General features: G+C 35.3%; 1 protein-coding gene across 6 annotated transcripts in view; it reads left to right on the top strand.

The window, feature by feature from the left end:
• LOC309627643 (sodium channel and clathrin linker 1-like) overlaps nt 1-27,678 on the top strand; it is a 224,099-nt gene that overhangs the window by 95,711 nt on the left and 100,710 nt on the right. Inside the window, exons 8-11 of one of the 6 annotated variants that reach the window (XM_082389786.1) lie at nt 658-723; nt 4,566-4,636; nt 10,336-10,495; nt 16,780-23,585. In XM_082389786.1, coding sequence (XP_082245912.1) covers nt 658-723; nt 4,566-4,636; nt 10,336-10,495; nt 16,780-16,875 — 393 coding nt within the window. In that variant the 3' untranslated portion in view covers nt 16,876-23,585. Of the gene's footprint in view, nt 1-657; nt 724-4,565; nt 4,637-8,096; nt 10,496-16,779; nt 27,673-27,678 lie in introns of those variants that run through there. The other 5 variants (XM_082389787.1, XM_082389789.1, XM_082389791.1 and 2 more) reach the window with 5 other exon arrangements.

The raw sequence follows: 27,678 nt of genomic DNA, 5'->3' as shown, positions 1-27,678 counted from the left end.
GTCTTAGTTCTCCGACCAGGGATTGAACCCATGTCCCCTGCATTGAAAGGCGGATTCTTAACCCCTGGACCACCAGGGAAGTCCCTGCAGTTAGGGTTTTTTTGTGTTTGTTTGTTTGTTTTTGTATACGACTTAACAAATAATACTCTGTCCTTATTTACCTAGTTATCCATGAATCTTGAATTCTGTCCTCTGGCATATGATGTTTAATCCGATCATATCAGATAATAAAAAAATTTAAAACTTGTGGGGCATTCAAGCCATGAGAATTTTAAAGAAGGAGGAAAGGCACAATAACTCCTGCGCTGTGGTTTGTACTGTAGGTTTTGAATAGGTTTGAATATGGTTTTTCAATATTGGGTAAGGTCTCTCTAGCATATCTATCTACTAATGGATTGATTTCTAGAAATAATGATTTCACATAAAACATAAATAGCTGCATTAGTTTCCACATTGCCACCTTATCTAATTTTGTAATCATTAAAAAATTTTTATCTTTTTATTTCTTCAACTGTTAATTCACACAGTACCTGTGAGAAGAAATACAACTGATGTCATCTAGATTTAGGCATAATGATTTTAGCCTTGATTTTAGTTTAATTTTAAATATGGGTTGCAAACAAAATGCTATTTATGTATTCCCTCTTCCTACTACAGGATCAGCTGACCAATTTTCAACAACTGACCAAGCAACTTCATGTTACTAATGAGAACACAGAAATGGTAAGTGAAAATATCCATTTAATGCACTTGTTATATAAACTAGAAATTGTCACTATAAGTAATAATGTTTATTTTTGCTAAGGCAAATCAACAAGAAAAAAATGCTTGAAATTAAAATAGGTAAGCAGTACCCTTTTCTTTTTATCTGTCTTTTTCTTTCACATTCAACAGCATGACATGAGGGTTCACACTAATTTCCAGAGATTTAAAGCTAACATCAATCTGAAATATATCCTAATCTGAAAATACTCTTAGAGTCCTTGGTAAGATTTCCTGAGAGTAATCTCGACTGTGAGCTCCTCAAGAGTAGGACTCATGCTTTGTTCTTAGTATTTCATCTAGAACATAGTTAGGCATACACTAAGAATGGTGGAACTTTTAGACAAATGGTAACCCAAATCCTTAAGAACAATAAAACACTAAGAATCATTTGTTAGTTGATTGACCACCACTCACCTAAATTGCTACACCTAAATTTCCCTTTAATTTTTTCCCAGAAGAAATACAATTAGCCTTCCCAGTTCTGCTCTTTACCTTTCTCCCCACCTCTCGCTTTTATTTTCTTATTCTCTTCTTTTCCTTCTTGGAATTTTATTTCACCTCATTGTTGAGTAATAGGATTATGACATCCCAGGTAATTCCTCTCTTTCCTTTCTTCATTTTGCTTAGTTTCCCTGCTAATTCAGAATTAGCAGGGTAGTACCTAAAAAAAAGTCTTTGTTTAAGAGTGGAGTTGTGCCATCAAAAGTAAGTTTATCTAATTTTATTGTACTTAAAAAAACTTTCTCCTTTAACCATGTAAAAAATTATTAAATTTCTCCCTATTTTACTTATGTTAACATTTGGAATTTCTAATCACTTGTAATTTTTGATAATATACTTCTTAGAGTTTTAAAATAGTATTAAAGTACTCCAAAATAAAATGATGACTGAGTTCCATAATTAAGAAATCCTGTTTCTACATGACATTAATAGTGTAACCTACCATAACAATTGTTTATTCTTTTTCTCAGTATTTCCTAGAATTGTGCAGATTACATAATCCTTTGGTATTTTGTACCACAGGGCCCATATTTTATTATATACAACCCCAAATCATTCTGATGAAAGTCATAGAAAAACATATTTGAATATTTACAGGACATACTTTAAAAATTTCTAAGGCATTCATAGTTTTAGGCCAAAACTAAGAATAATAAGCCATGGATACAATAAAAGTGATAAGAAAGTGACAAGTTGGATTAAGCATTGTGTTATAAAGAGCAAAGAAAAGACTACCCTGGTTGTTAAAATAGAGGAAATTGGCTAAGAGAAATTTTTAAGACTTGAGTTTTTCTTAATGTATCAATCATTAAGGTGTTAAACATGACTCTACTAAGTGTAAAGGAGGTTTAAGTGATAGTAAAGATTTTGTAAGTCTCAAAGAGCATTCAGAGCATGGTCATAGGAGCAAGTTTGATTCAAAATCAAATAATTTCCATTAAAAAGTTTTCTGATTACATGAATAAACTCATGAAATGAATAGGTTCCTACAGATGTACAATAAATTGATGAGTATATAACAAGTAAATAAAATCTTTTATAACCAATGGACTTTAGTGACATGCAGAAGGTAAAATGCCCTGACCTAAATGGTACCTAAAAATACAAGTTTATATTTATTTATTTTTACTGTAGATGCAATAAGAGTTTACATTTCCTAGAAATTCTCTTTACTGAAATCATATTTTTCTTCAGATTTACTCATCTCTATAAAATAACTCAAAAATATTTGTTAATTGCATACTAAGTTCCTTCTACTGCTATAGTTTCTCTAGTTGCAAAAGAAATGTGCATCTATCCACAAAGCCCCTGTCTAGCTGGAAAAACAGAAATGACATATGAAATAATCTGTGAATAAGGTGCTAAGATAGATGATTGAAAGGGATTCTCTGGACGTTTATGAATCTCCAGATTCTATAGTATTGATATAGTATATAATTTTTTTGTGATCATAAATACAGAGCATCATAAAGCCATATTCAGATGCAGTTGTTGAGCTCTTACTAGGCTTGCTAGCAAGTTATGTGTGTTTGTTCCCAACACCAGCTTCTTAAAATTCACGATTCTAATTTATACTTCTGCCAATTACTCTACATAATCTACCTTTAAGGTGCTCCCAAATAATAAAAAGCACAAGCATTAATTATGCCAGTTCCAAGACTATATATAGTAAAACATGAATGGTACATTACAAACATTATAAAAGGGAATCAGTTTGGCCTGAGGTCGTTGAGATAGCTTTACAGGAGAATTTGAAATGTTATTAAAGATCATCCTTTCCCTCAAGTGATGCAGACATCCTTCTATTAAATGCTTTACAGTTTAGATGATCCTCTAGCCTCTGCTTTGAATATCTCCTGTAAGAGATCTTGTCATTTCCCCAAAGAGCCTGTTCCTTTGAACTCTGATTATTAGAAAACTAAAATCTCTCTTACCAGGCCTTCCTCCCACTGACATATGGTTTTATCTTTGGGAGTAACATAAAACAAGCTCAATTCTTTTTTAAGTCAGACCTTCAGTTATTTGCATATAATCATATGTCTGTTGTAACTCATGCCCAGTGTTACAGTTTTTTGTTTTAACTTTTCTGGTGTGGTGTAATTTACCTACCTTTCATTATTCTATCCCTCTTTCTCTGCATGCCATAATTGGTCTCTTAAATTGTGGTCTGTGAATTGAATACTAAATTCTGTTCTGGAATAGTTTACTTCCCAAGATAAAGATAAAGGTGCAGTCCTCAGACTCTCTTTCATGTCTCAGTTAAGGCATTCATTCATTCACTCATTCATTCCTCAAAGGTATAAGTGCTTAGAATGTACTGAATCATGTGCTAGATGCTGGGAGTTCTGGGTGCAGCTGGTCTTCAAAAACAGGCTCATGTTGTAGCCAGGAATATACGTAGACTTTAAACATAGTACTTAAGTACAGTGCAATGTGCATTGTAAAAGTATATGTAAAGTTTTATCAAAATGCAAAAAGGAAGCAATCAGCTTTGCCTTAGAGTGACCACACAGGTTATGCAGGGATGAATACTGGCTGAATGAGGACATCCCAAGTAGAGGGAAATAGAAAAGTGTATTAAAAATATGAAGTCAATGAAGTTGGGGGTAAAACCAGCGCTTATGGAAGATAATCAGTCCCCTTAGAAAATTTTATTCTACAGTTGGAAGACTGCTTCATAACTTACTTTAGCATTAGCAGACCCTGAGGAAAGGGTTCCAGAGCATGTCATTTATTTGGGAGATAATACCATGAAAAACCAGTAGGGGAGTGGAGAAACAAGACTAGGAAGGGAAGAAAAGGCAGCCAATAAAGGGTTTTTAACAATCAAGCAAATTAACACTGTGGGTAACTGAAACTTAATCCCACTGCTGAACTGTGGAAGCCAGTAAAGAAACAGCCTCAGTTATTCCACCACAGGGCATGGGAGTTGGGGATTTTTACCCACCAGTTCCATTCGGTCATTGTTCTGGGGCTCTTGCAGAACAGGCTGGGGGCATGAATTCTATGCCACCTATATAGCCTTCTGCATAGTTTGGTGAGCAAAGGAGGCTCAGAAGGCCAGAAAAAGCCAGAAGGCATAGAAATGCAAATGCAGGTAGTTTGAAGGGAAGCAGTTGTCCCCTGAAGTAGTGAAGGCAGGGAAAGATGGCCAGGGTTATCTTTTATCGTTAAAAAAATCTAATCATTATCATGACTTCATTTCATTTTTTTCTACTCATATACCCTGTAGTTAGTCTTTAAAGATACAGTTTTAAATGTTCTGATACTGAATGTTTCTATTTTTTTTCTTTTGGCAGACTAATCAACACTTTTTGAAAACAGTAACTGAACAAAATGTGGAAATCGAGCAACTCCGAAAACAACTTAGGTATTTTCAAAAATGATTTTTGTTATTTTATTAATAATTACTTTTCTTCAGGGGAAGCGCTGGTGTCATAATTTTTCCCGTGAGTTTTTTTTTTTCTTCCTCCCTTTTAAGCTTCTGTCAGTAGCTTCTTGTGTGCATGATCTTTTGGGACAAGAAGAAACTGAAATCAAGACTATTAGTCAGGCGACAACTATAATACATATATGTGAAGGGCTGTTCCATGATGGCAAAAGCAGTGCTTATGGAAGAAAATCAGTCCTCTTCCTGGGACTTCTGGGAACCAAGCCAGCCCCTCCATCAACCCCCAGGGCCTTGCCTTCTGGACACCCCAGGGCCCATTGGCCTCTGGACACTGTCTTCCCACCAGAGCCCCGCCCTCCTCCAGGGGCTGTCTGTAATGGTCCGCAGATCCCCAATTCCTGGATCCCCTCTTCCCCACCCCCAGGCAGGGACAGAATAAATGTTTATATGGATTTTAGAGCTCAAAAAAAAAAAAAAAAGAAAGAAAATCAGTCCTCTTAAAAATTTTTTCTACACATATCTTCCTTTGCATTCTCCCATAAGCAGACCCTAAGAGTTTGAAAGCACGTAGTTTATTTAGAGGTAATACCAGTAGAGGTAATACCAGGATACCAGGAGAGGAGTGGGGAAGTGAGATAAGGAAGGGGAGGAGAAGGCAGCCAATAAGGGGTTTTTAAAAACCAGGCAACTTAATACTGTATGTCTATATTATGGTCCAGTGGTTTAAAAATCATTGCGTCAATAGACTTCACAGGAAAAACTCTAAATGACAAAAAACACATTTTTTCACGTTTCATTCCCCTTAGTCATAATACTCAAAATTCAGAAGCTTAGTCATATAAGGTTTTTTGCTGTGATTCTGTCATGTAGAAATATCATTAAATTGTAATGTAAATTTATATTTTACAAAAATTGTAAGTTACTGTTTTTTAAATGAACCTTGCTATTTATTTTTCCTACCATCATGTATTTTGCCCTGCAAATGCATTATATTGGTTTTGTTTTAAAGGAAAACTTATTTCACGAAATGTTTTTTTATTTTACAAAATTCTATACACCACTTTTTATATTTTTATCTTATTAACTTCATGAACTTTTAAATTTAATTTAATAAATTTACCTTCTTTTCCCCTAGACATTTTTACTTGTTGGCTCTTATTTAGTTCTTCATATTTCTTTCAAAGTTATTGATTTTGCAATTTAAAATACTAATGATTTATTTAATTGCAAGATCTTCTTCCTCTTTTTTTCAAAATAGAAGTAGCTTTTTAAATTATAAAAGTAATGGAGGTTCATTATAAAAATACTTTAGATAGTATGAAAATATATCAAATTGCAGTACAATTCTGACAGTAAGTTATTACAGACTCCACAGGTTAAGAGCACAATCCACAATGTGACTACACTCACTCAGATGCCAGCCACAAGTTCAGGGGTCCCCAGGCCACTCACACCTCTGACCAACTGAATACAAATGTGGGTGTTCTCACTAACCCCCCAGGGTCAATAATTCTTGAAAATGGCTCAGAGAACTCAGGAAAGCACCATACTTGTGATTAAAATTTTATTATAAAGGACATAAATCAGAACCAGCCAAAAGAAGAGACTTAACTGGGTGAGATCTAGGAAGGTCCCAAAAGCAGAGCTTCTGTGTCCTCTGCCCATGCATTCAGGGTGTGTCAACATCCTGGCACAGCAGTGTGTTCACTAACCAGGAATCTCACCTAAGCCTCAGTGTCCTGAGTTTTTATTGGGGTTTCATTATGTGCATTTGATTTATATTCAATGTAAATAAACTTATATTATATTTAAATGGTATTTATAATGACTGCATCATAGAGCAAAACCCTATACGAATAAGCTGAATTTTAAGTGTTATGACTGATCAAATGAATCATTGATCACTTGATTGAACTTAATCTCCAGACCTCCTTCCCTCCCTGAGAGTCAGGAGGTTGGGCCTATATCAGGTTGGCTCAAAGCTCCAACCCTCTAATTACATGGGGCCTACTGTGGGTCATTTCATTAGCATAAACTCAGGGGTAATCCCACGTGCCTACCATGAATAACAAAGATACTGCTATTACTTAGGAAATTCCAAGGGTTTATATGCTCCATCCTAGAAACTTAGACAAAGACGAGACAAATTCTTTATTATACAACTCTTTTTAAGTGGAAAATTAAAATCTCATAATTCCATTATTTAGAGTTAACTATTATTAACTTTTTAAATGTATAACTTAGGTTTGTGTATTTAAGTATTTTAGTTAAAAAAGGGGGGGATGATATACACACTGTCTAATAGCCTAATTGTTTTTTCTTATAGATTATATGAATATCATATCAATATTATCAACCATAACATTATATAGTATACTATTATATGGATGTGTTATATTTATTAGTTAAATTCTTATTCACTTTCCACTGTTATTCCTTTTTCATCTTTAGTAGGATATTTAGTAGCCTTTTTATAGGCTACTTTTTCATTGAACCTTACAATTAGAGCAGTTTTAGAACAGTAAATACATAATAGTTAGCCATAAGTTAGTCTTGGATGTTATTATTGTTTATTGTTATTATTAAATAAAATTTTAGTACTACTAAAGAAATTAAAGTGAATCTTATCTAATTAAGACATTTAAAAGAAAGGCCAACTTGGTTGAATGTTTTGTTATATATATTTTTTAAACTTCCTTTTAAAATTGTTTTATGATAAAAACACTAGACTAAAGCATAAACTGACAGAAATATAAGGCATGGCTGAACAAGTCCATAATCATAGTAAGGATTTTAACTCTTTAAGTGACTGATAGATATAGAAGATGTGATTTATGTGATTAACAACTTGATCTAACAGACATCTCTGAAACATTGAATCCATTTATTTAATAAATATCTAGCAAGCATCTACTATGTGCCAGGCTCTACACCTGGGGTATATCAATGTATAATACAGTTGAAGACTTCTGTCCTTTTGGAACTTACATCTAGCAGGAGCAAGCAGACAATAAACAATATCTCAGTAGGTTAGGAGGCAATAAGTGCTACAGAAGAACAAAACAAAAGATCAGGATGAGAGATCTGGAGTGCTAGGGGCAGTGGTGAAGTTGCAGTTTATTTTTAATAGAGTATTCAAAGTAAGCCTCCCTAAGAGGTTGAGATTTGAACAAAGACTTGAAGGATGTGAACAAATAATCCATGCAATACAGGGAAAGTGTCTAGAGTAAAGAACTTGCCATTGCAGAGGTGGAAATGTGCTTGGGGAACAGCGAGGAAGCTAGATGCCTCTTATCTATTGCTGAATAACAAACCATTGCAAAACTTGGTGACTCAAAGCAATAACTTATTTAGATTATGATTTGGGAGAGAAGAGAACAGGTTTTCTGGTCTGGGCCTCCAGGGCTGATATCTACTGAACTTGTCTATTTGTCTCTAGCCAGCTGGTCGGTCTGCTAGCAGGATGGTCTGGTAGTTGGCAGCAGATGATAAACCTGTCTGGCAATTGGCAGTCTCTTCACCAGGTCAACAAGGCAAATCTTACTTCTTCACTTGGCTGTTCCCCAGAATAGCAAGAGAGCAAATCCCAACGTACAAATACTTTCCAAGTCTCTCTTGGATCATATTGGGTTGACCAAAAAGTGCCTTCGGTTTTTAAATAAAAATAAAAGACACATTTTTCATTTTCACCAAGAACTTTATTGAACAACATATTCACCGTTTTGTTCCACTACCTTCTGCCATTTTTCAGGCAGCTTCATAATTCCATCTTCCCAAAACTTTATCTTTTTGAGCAAAGAACTATTCCAGATGTCTTTTACAGTCCTCCAGGGAATTGAAATTCATTCCATTAAGGGAATTTTGTAAAGACTGAAATAAATGGAAATCTGAAGATGCAATGTCTGGCGAATATGGCGGATGAATCAGAATTTCCCAGCCAAGCTGTAACCGTTTTTTGCCTGGTCATCAAAGAAACATGCGGTCTTGCATTATCCTGATGGAAGATTATACATTTTCTGTTGACTAATTCTGGACGCTTTTCATCGAGTGCTGCTTTCAGTTGGTCTAACTGGGAGCCGTACTCATTGGAATTAATCGTTTGGTTTTCCAGAAGGAGCTCATAATAGAGGACTCCCTTCCAGTCCTACCATATACACAACATCACCTTCTCTGGATGAAGACCGGCCTTTGATGTGGTTGATGGTGGTTCTTTTCACTTGCCCCATGATCTCTTCCATTCCACATTATTGTACAGTATCCACTTTTCATCACCCGTCACAATTTGTTTTAAAAACGGAACGTTTTCATTACTTTTAAGTGGAGAATCACATATGGAAATATGGTCAAGATTTTTTTCACTTATGTGGAACCCAAACATCAAAGCGATGAACATAACCAAGCTGGTGCAAATGATTTTCAACGCTTGATTTGGATATTTTGAGTATGTTGGCTATCTCCCGCGTGGTGTAACATTGATTGTTCTCACTTAATGTCTCGATTTGATCGCTATCAACTTCAACTGGTCTACCTGACTGTGGAGGATCATCCAGCAAGAAATCTCCAGCACGGAACTTCGCAAACCACATTTGACATGTTCAATCAGTCACAGCACCTTCTCCATTCACTGCACAAATCTTTTTTGTGTTCCGTTTTTACCTTTTATGAAATAGTAAATCATAATATGCCAAAATGTTGCTTTTTTCCTTCCATCTTCAATATTAAAACGGCTACACAAAAATTCACCAATTTTGATGTCTTTTTTTAAATGCACACTGATATGACAGCTGTCACATACAATCTAATAAAATTGTTTCAAGTGAAGTTAAAGACAACTAAGTGTTACTAGAGCCATCTTATGGACAAAACTGAACGAACCTTTTGGCCAACCCAATACTTGGTAATTTCTCATGGCAAAGCAAGTCACATGGTCAACCCAAATTCAAAGGATAGGGAAAAAGATACCCCTTTTGATGGGAAGATTTTCAACATCATGTTGCAAAGATGTGAATAAGAGAGAGAAGAATTTTGGACCACTTTTACAGTTTCTCACACTAGTATATCTGGAACACAGTAAACTAGGAAGAGGGTAGTAGTAGATAAGGTCAGAAATGTTACAGATGGTGGGAGACAAGGTGATATGGGACCTTGTAGGCCATTGTGAGGACTTTGATTTTTTTACTATGGATGAAATAGAAATAGTTTTTAACAGAAGATTGACATGATCTGATTTATATTTTAATGGGATTGATCACTCTGACTGCCGTATTGAAAATAGACTTGTAGAGAGGCAAAACATGGAAGCAGGGAGAGTCGTTCCAGCTGGATATCAGTTAAATACCCAAAGTAGTTTATGAGTGTATGTGTTCTGAAAAATGTTAGAAATAATAACCTTAGTAACTAAAGAGAAAAAAAAGGTTTAACTAGGTGTTGAATTATAGTAAACATTATTATTAAAAATCAATGGTGAGAAGATGGATCAGTGCTTTCTTCTGTTCCTCCTGCTAAGAACAACTAAAACCCCAGGGCATAAGTACAAAACAAACATAGGAAGACCGAAAGGTGGAGAGAAGAAAGCAGATTGGTTAGGTGCCTCAGGATCCAAGGAATGACACTGTGGTCGGTTCCCTTGACTTTTTGATTTGAGTTTTGTTTTTGCTTTTTTACCCCATATATCCCAGAGTTGGAACAGAAGAAGCCAGCAATCTGACAATACCAACAAGGCACAGACCAAAAAAGAAAAGTGCCAACAAAGACTTTCTCCCTCTAGCCAAAGGACCAGGAAAGGAGAAGCCAAGCATGACAAAAAATTTTGAACAATCACCTCTCTACTCTAGCCAGGTACCAAAGGAAAAAAAACTATGGACCCACCTATACCCATCCTAGAAAGGCCTAGTAGGGAGTTTGGACTTCTACCTCTACCTCGCAGTAAAAGACAGCCCCTTATTCCCCCAAAGGAAAGGTATCAGAGGAAATAAACTAAAATAATCTAAAACCTATTTGATAGGTTTCTATCAAAGTCACTCATCATGCCAAGAATCAGGAAAATCTCAATTCAAATGAAAAAGACAATCAGTAGACCCAACACTTAGATGACAGAGATGTTAAAATTATGTGACAAAAATTTTAAACAGCCATCATAAAATGCATTAATGAGAAATTATGAACAAGCTTGAAACAAATGAAAAGCATTCCCAACAAGGAAATGGAAAGTCTCAGCAAGGAAATGCAAGATATACAGATGAACTAAATGGAAAATTTAGTTGGTTGGGAACATTAAAGTCTCTAATGAGAATAAGTCTTCCCACATCTTTAAAATCAGAATAGAGTTCATATTAAAACCCCTATAGTGTGTGTGTGTATGTGTGTGAGAGAGAAACTTGATAATCTAATCCTAACATCATGAAATGGTGAAGTGTCATTTATGAAAACAATTCTATAGAAGAATAAAATGCAATGTTATTTACAAGAACTTGAGTTTGGCAACATAGAACAGAAGGAAGAATATATGTATAGTTTAGTACATGACAGAGGTGGCGTTATAAATCAGTAGGGAAACAATCATGTTAGGAATTGTTGCTATCTATGGAAAAAAAAAAACGTGTGAAGTTTTGCTTTTCGCATTTAGGCATTTACATGGTTTTATGGATTAAATAAGTAAATGTAAAAATGAAAAGCTTTGCAGATTTTAAAATACCTGAAAATCTCCCTTTAATAAATTTTGCTAGGGAAGTACTTCTTAATCAAAATTTAAATGCAAGCCAAAAAGGAAAAGATTGATATATTTGAGTATGTTAAAATGTAAAACTTCTGTTACAAAAATTAATATAAGTCAAATGAAAAGGCAACCCACAGTCTGTGAGAAGACATTTGCAATGCACGTAACTGGCAGCGTGTTAGTGTTGAGGATACGTTACCTAAGCATCAATAAAAATAAAAATCCATAGACTATTGGGCAAATGATATGAACAAACATTTCAGAAGTCATAGCAGTCAGGAAAATGCAAGTTAAATAATGAGATACTACATCAGACCCAGTTATCAATGTCAAAAATATAATGTGGAGTGTAATAACAAGGTACCAAAGAAGACTGCAGTATTATGCAGTTCATATACATTTCAAATGTTTTAATCAGTAATGTGTATTGATTATGTATATGTATGTTTTAGTTATATGATATACATATATATTTAGTTATATATTCATATTGTCATATATAGTAAAATAATTTAAAAGTATGTGTGTGTACATATATATACACATATTCGTATATATATAGTGTGTGTGTGCACGCACATATGCTATTAAAGAAATAAATAAAAACATTTCCGGAAATAGTATGCCCTAATTTCAAGTTAGTGATTATGTCTAGTGATTGTCTACAAGTAGACTATTTGTAGAAGTAGGGAATTATAGGTGGCCTAGGTGTCTGCCACTAAGGAAATGGATAGTAAAATGTGGTAATTGCATCCCATGGAATACTGTGCATCATTTAGAAACATGTATTTACATGTAAAGATGTAGTAACAGCAACATAGGTAGATCTAGAAAACAAGGTTTATATTAAGAAAGTAAAAAGAGGTATGGATCTATAGTACAAAAACACATACATGCAAATAACGATGTATGTTTTACCAGTATATGTATATATCCATGGATATATCATATTTTAATGTGAACCTACAAAATGAAGGGGAATGAGAGAGCCATTGGGAATGAAGAGGAAAACAATGAAAATAAACAAATAAGAGCAGGTCTTTCACAGCTAATAGTCATGGGTAGATAATGGGGTTATGGAAAGAATACTGTGATTAACTCAACTCTGCACTCAAGGTTCCAAAAAGAGTAGAAGAAAAAAGAGAATATGAGATTTATGGTATATGTGGGTAAGTCTGGGTGTGGAGATTTTGGAAGGAAAATGAGTAAGGAAACTGGTTCATAAAGACCACTATGATATGATGATAATGAAAATAGAAAATAAAAATGCAAATAAAAGGCTATACATAGAGAAAATGGTGATATTGGGCTAAAGGATGGGAAAAATCATGAAATTTTATGGCTAAAGTTATCTTAATCATTTAGTTCAAGTTCCTAAATTTATGGAAGAAAACCAAACTGAACCAAAGTCTCAGAAATTGTCTTGTCCAGGGTTGCACCACAAATTCAAAGAGGAGCCAAATTAGAACTTGCATCTTGTAATTGCTAATCTAGTGAGTTTCTAAACCTGACTTTCTGACAGTATTCACAGCAGTAAGGAAGTCAAGAATGAGAGTTGATTGTTAAAGAAAGAATGATGAGTGGATACATTGTTTTTTGACAACTGTGTCATTTGGCTTTTGGACATTTGGGCCTAAAGATTATAAATTGGAGATTAACAAAGCTAGTTTGGGTTTTCTAAAGCCTAAAATGTCTTAAGTGTTTAATTGTCCATGAACAACTTTGCCATAATATTTACTGACAATATTCCATAGCTTAACACTAAGCAGTTCAGAGTTGTATACATAAAACTATGCTTGCTTTTCCTGCCACAGATTTGAAAGAACATAAGGATAAGCAGATGCTTCTTTTAGGGAAAAGGATGTTGCTTTCAAGTTTGACAGATTCTGAATGATGGGCATATTGATATTACCAGAATTAAGGTTTTGAGATGCCCTATATATCCATGCCAAGAATAACTACATTAGAAACTCTTTAAACACTAGCTTTGTTTAAGTTTGTAATTAAACTGAAAACATATTAGTTTCATTTGCTGTCTGATGTTATGGTGCAAAAAAAAAATGAGAATCATGTGAATTTATAATTAAAGCTTTTATCGTTTTCCTTTTTGAGAGTTTCTGCTGATACCCTATCATAGCAGAGAAAACTTGTCAGCCTAGTTTGAAAGAACCTTCATTCACCTGGTCCTTCCCAACCCTCTAGTTACGTACAATAGTCATTTTGCTGTGTCTCATGGAAGAACTTTTGGTCCCTTCCTTGTTGCCTTTGATCATTATTCTGTTTTGTAGAAAATTTATAATTTTATAAATCTGGTTAAAACTTGCCTTCTCCAGGAAGACGTCTCTGGTTCATTCCGCCAGATTTTTACTCTTCTTTTCTTGTAGATATACTGAGCATTTATTCATTTTAACTGAGATTGTGTGCTATTTTTCTTCAGGTGACTTTTTGTCATATATATTGTTTATAATGTGTATTTAGCTGAGTTATGGAAATATTTTTCAAGCCATATGTGCTCAGATTTCATATCTGCCTTGTAAAATCTTTGAAGGAAAGGATTTCATTTGTGTATATCTTTCAGGAATAACCAATATTACCTTTGTAAAAGAATGTACTGTAAAGATTGACTCTGAAGCATTTGCACAGGGATTCATATTATCTTCTCATCAGAGTGGCATTATCAGAATATTTATTAGAAAAAAATTTTAGCCACTAAGGAATGATATCATTAGCAGACATAGATAACTGTTTTCATATAAACAATCTATAACTTATCAATCTATTTATTTTGTATTTATTGAGAACTTATAGACATATGTGCTCTGAGTTTAGAAATAGTCTTTAATAAGGTTATGTATGATATGACAGCCTCAAAATTGTTGAAATTTGACCTGTTTCATCTCATGTACACTTTTGTGGCTTCAATAATCTCTAAAGGTAAGAGCCCATTAAATTTTTGTAGCTTGAGGTTCTCCTGGTTATCTCCACCCAGATAGGTCAGAAGCACTAAACTAAGCTTGTTATTGTATCTCCTGAATCTTCCCTTTGTATTTATAAATGGCATCATCCAGTTTCTGCTTCAGAAAACTAGGAGGTATCCTAAATTCTTTTCTGTCCCAACTCTACCTTCTAAATGTCTCTCAGATCCTTCACCTCTGCATCATTATATTGTTATTGCCTTTGCTCAATCCGTCATCTCATCTGAGCTACTGCAGTAACCTCCAATTTGGCTTACCTCTTCTCCATCTTCCTTTTTTGTACTATCATCAAAGTGATCTTTCAAAAATAGAATCTGGGGCTTCCCTGGTGGCGCAGTGGTTGAGAATCTGCCTGCCAATGCAGGGGACACGGGTTCGAGCCCTGGTCTGGGAGGATCCCACATGCCGCGGAGCAACTAGGCCCGTGAGCCACAACTACTGAGCCTGCGCGTCTGGAGCCTGTGCTCCGCAACAAGAGAGGCCGCGATAGTGAGAGGCCCGCGCACCGCGATGAAGAGTGGCCCCCGCTTGCCGCAGCTAGAGGAAGCCCTCGCACAGAAACGAAGACCCAACTCAGCCAAAAATAAATAAATAAATAATAAAAATAAAGGAATTCCTTTAAAAAAAAAAATAGAATCTGAACATGTCAATCTCCTTCAGTGGCTACAAAATGCCTATGGGATATAATCCAAATTTTCTAGCATGACATGAAGCCTTCTACGACCTGACCCCTGGCTACTTAACTCTATATCTTGTCACCCTGCATCTCAATTTCCTGAACTATTGTTAGTTTCCCAAACAAGCCATGCTATTTCATAAATCCCTACCTTTGCTCACGTTGTTCAGGCTGCCTGAAATGCCCTTTCCTGATAAATATCTTCTCAACTTTCAAGGTACAGAAGTGTGCTATCTTCTAGAAATCATTTTCTGAATCTTTGTTTCTTCCTCCCCAGGTAGAACCAAACATGCCTTCCTTTGTGCCTCAGCTGTAGACTGCACATGTATCTGTCACAGTATTTTTAACACTTCAATGTACTTAATTCTTTGCAAATCAATCTCTCTTTGCTAGTTTTTAAGCTCCTTAAAGGCGTGGATCATAATTCAGCCATTTTTACCTTGCCATCATCTAAGACAGTGCTAGATACATGGCAAGTGCTCAAAAAAAACCTTTTTGAGTCATTAAGTCAGTTAATTAATTAAATTGCACTTCACCAGAGGGGCAAAGCTGAACTAATTTACGTGGGTTTTCTATTTGTGTATTTTGCCATTGATCTTTTGGGGCACAACTGTCATTATTTAGAAAATTATATTTTATATTCTTCAGCCATGCAGTAATATGCGTCCAGTTAGTAGTCCTGTGTGATGAAGTCTCACGCCATCCTGCTTTATCTTGCCCAGTCGTGAATCATCATTTTGTCCACTGTATCCCACCGTATCCCATCACTTATGGGCTCTCGGCTATCAGATTGACACTTAGGGTACTGCAGTGCTTGTGTTTAAGTAACCCTTATTTTACTTAATAATGGCCCCAAAGCACACAAGTAGTGATGCTGGCAAATCAGAGTTGCCAAAGAGAAGGCTTGAAGTGCTTCCTTTAATGAGGAGGTGAAATCTCTCCATTTAATAAAGAAAGAAAAAAATCTTCTGCTGAGGTTGCTAAGATCAATGGTAAAAACGAATCTTCTATCCGTAAAATTGTGAAGAAGGAGAAAGAAATTCATGCTGATTTTGCTGTTGCACCTCAAACTGCAGAAGTTACAGCCACAGTACATGATAAGTGTTGGTTAAGATGAAAAAGGCATTAAATTTGTACAGTGAGAGAGAGAGAGAAAGACCACATTCACATAACTTTTATTACAGTATATTGTTATAATTGTTTTATTAGTGATTGTCAGTAATCTCTTCTTGTGCCCAATTTTAACTTTACCATAGATGCATACGTATAAGAAAAAACATGGTATACATAAGGCTCAGTACAATCTACAGTTTCAGGCATCCCCTGAGAGTCTTGGAACGTGTGGGAACTACTGTATATGTACCTTTGCGAGGTAATAGTTTTATTTTAGCTGAGATAACAGATTTTTCTCAGATGTTTCATGTTCCAATTTGAATATTATTGCGTCTTTTATTATAAAAATGCTATGGAAATCTGGAATTCATGGATCACTAGTTTTGATTCATAGTGTCTCTTGGAAACTATCCCGTGTGAGAAATGGCCCTGAGCAGATGTGCTTAGTCATAAGAATTGCCAGACAGTTCCTTATGTGTTGGCAGCTAGTTTTCTGAGCATAGAAACATGTTTTAAGATAAAAAATAGGTTTTTGCTGTCAGTTTCCTATCTCTTCACACTGTTTTACTTTAATGTTATTTAAGGGGTTAGTTGGTCACCCCTTATTCAAAACTGTTTGTATCTTTCCCACTTAATCTTTCAGGGGCGTAAAGAAGAATATGAGACTTTACTTCTAGAACCTACTGGTCAAGAGCAGAAACAAATTCATAACTTCATTGTTTGGAACTTTTGCCTCTAATAGGTGATTACTAGTTTATTTCAAAATATGTATTTTATTGATAATTATAATTTTATTTTGCAAACACTCCACATTTGCACACCTAACCTAAAAGTGCGCTTCTGTGTAGTGTGAAGTATAAAGAGCATAGGTTTTGAAGTCAGACAGCTCTAGATTAGTATTCTTACTTTTAATTTTCTATTGACTTGGGCAGGTTGCTTAACTGAATGAATTTTAGTTTTTTATTTTATTTTATTTTTTAAAAAATTTTTATTGGAGTATATTTGATTTACAATGTTGTGTTAGTTTCAGGTGTACAGCAAAGTAAATCAGTTATACATATACACGTATCCACTTCTTTTAGATTCTTTTCCCATGTAGGCCATTACAGAGTATTGAGTAGAGTATCGTGTTCTATACAGTAGGTTCTTATTAGTTATTTTATATATAGTAGTGTGTATATGTCAATCTCGATCTCACAATTTCTTAATCTCTGCAATAGAAATAAAATGAGCTTCCTTGAGTGTTGCAGTGTACTATAATTCTTATTGTCTTTGCTCTTCTCTACTCTACTTTAGTATCCAACCCGTGTAGGTAGGCTTGTATGATATTTACAAATCAGTTGCTAATAGATTTACGAGTTAGTATTAATGTAATAAGTGGACAGCAGATACTTCCCTCCCTTCCTCTGGAAATGAGCCTTGCCTTTGTTGTTGCTGCTATAATTTCTAGGAACCAGATGAAGTATTCCTTTCTTTTTCCCTCCTCTCTATTGTTATATCCCCAGGTCTTTGCCAGCTGTACAACCCTAAGCTCTGTTTCTTCTGGTATGTTGTTCCATCAGTTATATTCATTCTTTTTAAAAATCTTAGTCTCTTGTGTGTTTCTTCCAAGACCTCAGGTATATATACCTCCCCTGATGATTCCTCAGATTACTATATTTTCTTCTCATTCTTTGAAATTGCTTGGAAGAAGAGCCTGTATTTGCTATAGTCACTCTTCAGAATTTCTTTCAATTTGGATTTGGTCCCGTATCTCTGTTCTTCTCCTCAAGATGACTGGTACCTTTTTTGCCTTAAAACAAAATCCTTCATTCTCCTTGGTTATTGATTCTTTTTGATTGATGATTTTTCTGTCCTTCTTGAACATTTTTCTACTAGGTCTTTTGTATTTGTGTCCCAATTTCTTCTCTGACCCTTGTCACCATTTCCTTTCCTTTGCTTTTCCCATTTCCTTATCCTACCCTACTAAAAGTAGAAATTTCTTAAATTGCTATCCATGTTACACACCTTTCCCCCTCTCCTTAAATGATTACCTTTACCCTACCCAACTTAAACTTTCAGTGTTTCCCACATAGGTACCTCTGACCTTGATCACTTTGTTGAGCTCTATACTTGAATCACTAGGGCAGTGGTTTTCAAACTATTTTTAGTTTAAAAAAATCTTATACATAGAACCCCAGTATACTGGTAAAAGTGGAATTGCTGTGATTGAAGTAAGGAGTGGAAATCTTCCCCCTCTTAGTAACCAACACCCTCACCCAACCTAGGGATTTTGCTTGATTCCTCGCCTTTGCTTTACCCCCACATCCAAGTCGTGTGGGCTTTGTATCCAGATTATCACACATCCAGTCATCACCACTATCATCGCTACCCCAAGCCGTCACTCTCTCTTGCTTGCATTTGCCTCCTCTCTGGTCTCCCTGCTTTCACTCTTATCTCACTGTTATTTATTCTCCACACACCAGCCCAAGAAGTCTCCTGAAAGCATCAAACAAATCACATCACTCACCTGCTTACCACACTCAGTGGATTTCATTGCAACTGGAACAAATTCCAAAATTCTCACTATGCCTAAAGGCACATATATGATCTGACCTCTCTGCCTTCCTCTAACTACCCCATACACTTTCTCTCTCTGATACATCCCAGCGAATTGTCATTTATTTAAGTACCTTTCTCATACTCTTTGCATTTATCATTAATTCCCTCTGCTATAACTCTTTGACCTTAGATTTTTTTTAAATCGATCCCATTGTCCTTTAAACCTTAGCTCAAATGGTCCTTCTTTAGACAGGTTGTCACTGATGACCCAGATCTCTCTCCCATTGTTATATATCATTTGCTTCATTGCATTATCACTTTCTGAAATCATCTCATTTATTTGTTTACATATTTACTATCTGTCTCCCTCTAAAACAATGTAAACTTCATGAGGTCAGGGGCTTTGTCTCCCTTGTTTGCCACCGCATCACCAGTGACAACAGTGCTTAGTGTAGTTAGGTGCTCAATAAAATAAGTGTAGGGCTCCGGAAATACAGTTAAAAACAAACAAACAAACAAAAGCTGAGTGACCCACAAACATGTGAAGCTCAACATGTCCAGATTACATTCATAGTGCCTGGCATATTGTAAGCATTCAATAAATATTTGTTCAAAGAGTGGATGGATGCAGTCTCTTAGATTCTGTCTCTGTGAAATCTATGCCATCTCTCTCAGTGGAACCGCTTGCTTATTGTTACCATCACTCTAGTTACACATTCCCTGCCTCTTACTCATTTAAATTCCTGAAGTGCAGCTCTGATTCCATTATTTGAGCAGCTCTCCATTGCCCTTAAATTAATACAGATCACCTCACTTGTCAATTAAGGTCATTGATATTGTAACCCCCATTGCCTTTTCAGTCTTAGTTCTCTTCTTCCCTAAACAAGCCCTACACTTTCCTACCTTTATGCTTGAACTTACTTTGTTCCTTCCTGAAGCTTTTTCTTTGTCTCTGCTTGTGAGATTTACTGTTCCTCTGCCAGTTCTTAATGTAAATACTTCCCACTTTAATATTCCCTGAACTAAATGCAAATGTACTACCTACTCTGAATCATAATACTGATAACTTCATTTTAATCTTTTGTGATGCTTAAAGTATGCTTTGTGACCCTCCTAAAGATTACTGTATCTCACCTTTCTTTGTGTGTTTTGTATTACCTTAAAGAACACCTTCGATGTTCCAAACATCACAGGCACATAGTAAACATTTTTTGAGCATGTCCACTGTGTAAGCCTATTTAATAATAGAAAATGAATTAATATGTTCTCCACTTTGTCAGTGGTACCCAAAGTTATATAACTCTAAAATTGTATTTGGAATAATGATTTTAAATCTTTTTTTAAAGATAAACATATTGATTGTGCAGTTATTCTGTCAAATCTAAGGCAGTAGCTGTATGCCGTAATCATCTATAGAGATTCTGAAAAACAGAGATGAGCAGGTACCATTCCCAGACATTCTGAATGAATAAGACTCAGATGGAGGCAAAGCTTGCTTTCATACAAAGAAAGTATAGAGAACTACTACTAGTATGATGAAAAATTATATTCCAAAATAGAACTTAGAATTTTGAACTACTTTGAATTGTATATAATTTTGAATTATGTAAAAATTATACACAAATGAACTGTTTCACGACTGAGTAGCCTCTGTTTTAAAGTTTTGATAACTCAGTACATGGATTATTAGTATCTATTGCTTTTAGAGTTTCTTTGTAGGCTTCTGTCCTTTGAATAGTTTTAATTAGACTGCTACTAAAAATTGAAAGAAGAAAAAATTAAAATAAACTTTTTTCCTGTTTTCCTACTTACTATCAGTTTGCTAAAAGCAGAAGTGATCTTAAAAATTCAGAATTTTGTCTAAAATTGTTTGGAGATTTTCTAAACTTTTAAAGCATAAATGATTGGCTTCATTTTACTGGATACTTATAGAAGAACTTACTAAAGTAGCTAATGTATGCATTTTTCTTTTATTTTAAATTCTAAAATTTAGAATATATATCAAATCCATAAAAACTAGTTTTATTTCTCTCAAAATGTTATCACTTTTCATTGTATGAAAGAAATATTGTACACATTTCTAGAGTTCTCTTGATATGAACCTGCAAAAACAGACAAAAATTTATCTTAAAATGGACTCAAATCTCAAAAAAAAATGGTATTAATAATTAAAGCACTTTAATTTCTGTACAAGTTAATGCTATAATTTAAATATATACTTATATAAACTACATTTAATTATATCCTCTGTTTTATGTTATATCTGGTTATACTTTGCTTAACAGAGCAAATCTTTGCTTTTTAAAGATCAAATCTCTTTAATATTATAAGTGATGAAAATTACATTAAAGAAAAATCTCAGAAATTTTACATTCTTTGACATGGAAGCATACCTAGAAATGAAATAATGTGTTTTTAAAAATATCCCTTTGTAGGAATATAAGTATTCTTATTTATTATTTATCAATTTTTTAAAATTTAATTTTATTTATTTTTTAAACAGCAGGTTCTTATTAGCCATCTACTTTATACATATTAGTGTATATATGTCAATCCCAATCTCCCAATTCATCCCAGCACCACCACCCCTCCCCTGCCACTTTCCCCCCTTGGTGTCCAGTACATTTTGCTCTACATCTGTGTCTCTATTTCTGCCTTGCAAACCGGTTCATCTGTACCATTTTTCTAGATTCCACATATATACATTAATAGATGATATTTGTTTTTCTCTTTCTGACTTACTTCACTCTGTATGACAGTCTCTAGATCCATCTACGTCTCCACAAATGACCCAATTTTGTTCCTTATTATGGCTGAGTAATATTCCATTGTATATATGTACCACATCTTCTTTATCCATTCATCTGTCGATGGGCATTTAAGTTGCTTCCATGCCCTGGCTATTGTAAATAGTGCTGCAATGAACATTGGGGTGCATGTGTCTTTTTGAATTATGGTTTTCTCTGGGTATATGCCCAGTAGTGGGATTGCTGGGTCATATAGTAATTCTGTTTTTAGTTTTTTAAGGAACCTCCATACTGTTCTCTCTAGTGGCTGTATCAATTTACATTCCCACCAACAGTGCAAGAGGGTTCCCTTTTCTCCACACCCTCTCCAGCATTTGTTGTTTGTAGATTTTCTGATGATGCCCATTCTAACTGGTGTGTGGTGATACCTCACTGTAGTTTTGATCTGCATTTCTCTAATAATTAGTGATGTTGAGCAGCTTTTCACGTGCCTCTTGGCAATCTGTATGTCTTCTTTGGAGAAATGTCGTGTTTAGGTCTTCTGCCCTTTTTTGTTTTTTTTTAAACCACGAAGAGCAGTTGTTTTTTTTTTTTTCTTTTATTTATTTATTTATTTATTTGGCTGTGTTGGGTCCTTGTTTCTGTGCGAGGGCTTTCTCTAGTTGCGGTGAGAGGGGGCCACTGTTCATCACTGTGCGCGGGCCTCTTCACTATCGCGGCCTCTCTTGTTGCGGAGCACAGGCTCCAGACGCGCAGGCTCAGTAGTTGTGGCTCAGGGGCCTAGTTGCTCCATGGCATGTGGGACCTTCCCAGACCAGGGCTCAAACCCATGTCCCCTGCATTAGCAGGCAGATTCTCAACCACTGCGCCACGAGGGAAGCCCTTCAGCCCATTTTTGATTGAGTTGTTTGTTTTTTTAATACTGAGCTGCATGAGCTGTTTATATGTTTTGGAGATTAATGCTTTGTCTGTTGATTCGTTTGCAAATATTTTCTCCCATACTGAGGGTTGTCTTTTCATCTTGTTTGTAGTTTCCTTTGCTGTGCAAAAACTTCTAAGTTTCATTAGGTCCCATTTGTTTATTTTTCTTTTTATTTCCATTACTCTAGGAGGTGGATCAAAAAAGAGCTTGCTGTGATTTATGTCAAAGAGTGTTCTTCCTATGTTTTCCTCTAAGAGTTTCATAGTGTCCGGTCTTACATTTAGGTCTTTAATCCATTTTGAGTTTAATTTTGTGTATGGTGTTAGGGAGTGTTCTAGTTTCATTCTTTTACATGAAGCTGTCCAGTTTTCCTAGCACCACTATTGAAAAGAGTATCTTTTCTCCATTGTATATCCTTGCCTCCTTTGTCATAGATTAGTTGACCATAGGTGCGTGGGTTTATCTCTGGGCTTTCGGTCCTGTTCCATTGATCTATATTTCTGTTTTTGTGCCAGTACCATATTGTCTTGATTACTGTAGCCTTGTAGTATAGTCTGAAGTCAGGGAGTCTGATTCCTCTAGCTCCGTTTTTTTCCCTCAAGACTGCTTTGGCTATTTGGGGTCTTTTGTGTCTCCATACAAATTTTAATATTTTTTGTTCTAGTTCTGTAAAAACTGCTACTTGTAATTTGATAGTGATTGTGTTGAATCTGTAGATTGCCTTGTGTAGTATAGTCATTTTCACAATGTTGCTTCTTCCAAATTAAGAACATGGTATATCTCTCCATCTGTTTGTGTCATCTTTGATTTCTTTCATCAGTGTCTTACAGTTTTCTGAGTACAGGTCTTTTACCTCCTTAGGTAGGTTTATTCCTAGGGATTTTTTTCTTTTGGTTGCAGTGGTGAATGGGATTGTTTCCTTAATTTCTCTTGCTGATCTTTCATTGTTAGTGTATAGGAATGCCAGAGATTTCTGTGCATTAATTTTGTATCCTGCAACTTTACAAAATTCGTTGATTAGCTCTAGTAGTTTTCTGGTGCCATCTTTAGGATTCTGTCTGTATAGTGTCATGTCATCTGCAAAGAGTGACAGTTTTAGTCCTTCTTTTCCAATTTATATTCCTTTTATTTCTTTTTCTTTTCTGATTGCCATGGCTAGGATTTCCAAAACTATGTTGAATAATAGCAGTGAGAGTGGACCTCCTTGTCTTGTTCCTGATCTTAGAGGAAATGCTTTCAGTTTTTCACCATTGAGAATGATGCTTGCCGTGGGTTTGTCGTATATGGCCTTTATTATGGTGAGGTAGGTTCCCTCTATGCCTACTTGCTGGAGAGTTTTTATCATAAATGGGTGTTGAATTTTGTCAAAAGCTTTTTCTGCATCTATTGAGATGATCGTATGGTTTTTATCCTTCAGTTTGTTAATATGGTGTATCACATTGATTGATTTGTATATATTGAAGAATCCTTGCATCCCTGGGATAAATCCCACTTGATCATGGTGTATGATACTTTTAATGTGTTGTTGGATTCTGTTTGCTAGTGTTCTGTTGAGTATTTTTGTATCTATATTTATCAGTGATATTGGTCTGTAATTTTCTTTCTTTGTAGTATCTCTGTCTGGTTTTGGTATCAGGGTGATGGTGGCCTCATAGAATCAGTTTGGGAGTGTTCCTTCCTCTACAATTTTTTGGAAGAGTTTGAGGAGGATAGGTGTTAACTGTTCTCTAAATGTTTGATAGAATTCACCTGTGAAGCCATCTGGTCCTGGGCTTTTGTTTGTTGGAAGATTTTTAATCACAGTTTCAATTTCATTACTTGTGATTGGTCTGTTCATATTTTCTATTTCCTCCTGGTTCAGTCTTGGAAGATTATACCTTTCTAAGAATTTGTCCATTTCTTCCAGGTTGTCCATTTTATTGGCATAGAGTTGCTTGTAGTAGTCTCTTATGATGCTCTGTTTTCTGTGGTGTCCATTGTAACTTCTCCTTTTCATGTCTAATTTTATTTATTTGAGTCCTCTCTCTCTTTTTCTTGATGAGTCTAACTAAAGGTTTATCCATTTTGTTTATCTTCTCAAAAAAACAGTTTTTAACTTTATTGATCTTCGCTATTGTTTTCTTTGTTTCTATTTCATTTATTTCTGCCCTGATCTTAATGATTTCTTTCCTTCTACTAACTTTGGGTTTTGTTTGTTCTTCTTTCTCTGGTTCCTTTAGGTGTAAGGTTAAGTTGTTTATTTGAGATTTTTCTTGTTTCTTGAAGTAGGATTGTATTGCTATAAACTTCCCTTTTAGAACTGCTTTTGCTGCATCCCATAGGTTTTGGATGGTCGTGTTTTCTTTGTCATTTGTCTCTAGGTATTTTTTGATTTCCTGTTTGATTTGTTCAGTGATCTCTTGATTATTCAGTAACGTATTGTTTATCCTCCATGTGTTTTGTTTTCTACGTTTTTTCCCTGTTAATTGATTTCTAATCTCATAGCGTTGTGGTTGCAATAGATGCTTGATATGATTTCAGTTTTCTTAAATTTACCGAGGCTTGATTTGTGACCCAAGGTGTAATCTATCCTGGAGGATGTTCCGTGTGCACTTGAGAAGAAAGTTTAATCTGTTTTTGGATGGAATGTCCTATAGATGGCAATTAAATCTATCTGCTCTATTATGTCATTTAAAGTTTGTGTTTCCTTATTAATTTTCTGTCTGGATGATCTGTCCACTGGTGTAAGTGAGGTGTTAAAGTTCCCCACTATTACTGTGTTACTGTCTGTTTCCTTTTTTATAGCTGTTAGAAGTGGCCTTATATATTGAGGTGCTCCTATGTTGGGTGCATATATATTTATAATTGTTATATCTTCTTCTTGGATTGATCCTCTGATCATTATGTTGTGTCCTTGCCTCTTGTAACATTCTTTATTTTAAAGTCTATTTTATCTGATATGAGTATTGCTACTCCAGCTTTCTTTTGATTTCCATTAGCATGGAATATCTTTTTCCGTCCCCTCACTTTCAGTCTGTATGTGTCCCTAGGTCTGAAGTGGGTCTCTTGTAGACGGCATATATATGGATCTTGTTTTCGTATCCATTCAGCAAGCCTGTGTCTTTTGGTTGGAGCATTTAATCCATTCATGTTTAAGGTAATTATTAATATGTATGTTCCTATTACCATTTTCTTAACTGTTATGGGTTTGTTTTTGTAGGGCCTTTTCTTCTCTTGTGTTTCCCACTTAGAGAAGTTCCTTTAGCATTTGTTGTAGAGCTGGTTTGGTGGTGCTGAATTCTCTTAGCTTTTGCTTGTCTGTAAAGCTTTTGATTTCTCCATCGAACCTGAATGAGATCCTTGCCGGGTAGTGTAATCTTGGTTGTAGGTTCTTCCCTTTCATCACTTTAAATATATCGTGCCACTCCCTTCTGGCTTGTAGAGTTTCTGCTGAGAAATCAGCTGTTAACCTTATGGGAGTTCCCTTGTATGTTATTTGTCATTTTTCCATTGTTGCTTTCAATAATTTTTCTTTGTCTTTAATTTTTGTCAGTTTGATTACTATGTGTCTTGGTGTGTTTCTGTTTGGGTTTATATTGCCTGGGACTCTCTGTGCTTCCTGAACTTGGGTGACTGTTTCCTTTCCCACGTTAGGGAAGTTTTCGATTATAATCTCTTCACATATTTTCTCGGGTCCTTTCTCTCTCTCTTCTCCTTCTGGGACCCCTATAATGCGAATGTTGTTGCATTTAATGTTGTCCCAGAGGTCTCTTAGGCTGTCTTCATTTCTTTTCATTCTTTTTTCTTTATTCTGTTCCGTGGTAGTGAATTCCACTGGAATCTGTCTTCCAGGTCACTTTTCCTTTCTTCTGCCTCAGTTATTCTGCTATTGATTCCTTCTAGTATACATTTCATTTCAGTTATTGTATTGTTCATCTCTGTTTGTTTGTCCTTTAGTTCTTCTAAGTGCTTGTTCTTTAATTCTTCTAGGTCTTTGTTAAATATTTCTTGCATCTTCTTGATCTTTGCCTCCATTCTTTTTCCGAGGTCCTGGATCATCTTCACTGTCATTATTCTGCATTCTTTTTCTGGAAGGTTGCCTATCTCCACTTCATTTAGTTGTTTTCCTGGGGTTTTATCTTGTTCCTTCATCTGGTACATAGTCCTCTGCCTTTTCATTTTGTCTGTCTTTTGGTGAATGTGGTGTTCCTTCCACAGGCTGCAGAATTGTAGTTCTTCTTGCTTCTGCTGTCTGCCCTTTGGTGAATGAGGCTATCTATCAAATTTTTTTAATGAAAACTGGTTTTGACCTTTATAACAGCATATACATAAGCACACATATATCTAAAACATTTCCACGTAAAATAGTTTAAATATATAGTTATGAAAGTTCCTTCATAAAATAAAATTAGAATTACTTTTTTGGACAACTTTAAAGATTTCACAAGTTTGAATATTTGAAATGACTCACAAGACTCCACAGAGCATACCCCCATAAGGCTTCTATTTAAAAGCAAAGGATGTTGTGCAGTAAGAAAAAGAGCATAGGGAAGCATAGGAGGCCCCGGTGACATCCAGACACAAGTACTCTATGGTCTTTCTGCATACAAAGACATTCTTTGTCTCCAGGTTGAACCACCAAGATGTGTACAATGAATCTTGGCTTCAGGAAAGCTTAGTGAAGGTTTTTTGCTCCTCTGGTCACATAGTCCAGCCTGGCTGTCTAACCAGTTACACCAGGTGAAAGCCATCAGTAAGCAGATCCTACGTGAGCATTACCAGAGGAGATTCAGAGTCTAAGCAGCACACCATAAATCTCACTTTTCATTTTTTGGCCCAGAGTCAAGGCCAGACATTCAGGCATCCCCCAAGCTTTCTCAATCCAGCTGTAAATTTATGCAGTACCACACCATTCCTGACAACTCAAAATCTAAAAAGAGGCAAGATTATGATGATAGCTTACATTTGTGTAAACTACAATAAAGTTTATAAAGTAATTTAATATGCATTAGCTTATTTGAACTTTATGATAATTCTGTGAGCTGTACAGGAAAATTGTTTTTATCTCTAGTTTATGGCTGCAATTCTGAGCCTTAGAGAAGTTAAGTGATTGGCTCAGTTCACATGGCCTTCTGTGGTGGTAGAGCCAGGTGTAGGAGGATACAGCTTTTATTCTAGAATATGTTTCAGTATGTCATGCCAGAAGTAGATATAAGGAACTATTTATTTCTTTTCTATCTTGTGGAACAATGTAGGAATAAATAAGTATATATAAAACTACTGCTTATTTTCCCCCAAAACATAGTTCTTTGTGTGTTTTAGGGAATATAATATAACAACTTAAGTGCTTTCA

The sequence above is a fragment of the Balaenoptera borealis genome, assembly GCF_965194805.1.
Source record: "Balaenoptera borealis genome assembly, chromosome: 4".
Taxonomy (NCBI): Eukaryota; Metazoa; Chordata; class Mammalia; order Artiodactyla; family Balaenopteridae; genus Balaenoptera; species Balaenoptera borealis.
The sequence above is the reverse complement of the archived record's forward strand: the minus strand, read 5'-3'. Positions and strand labels throughout refer to the sequence as shown.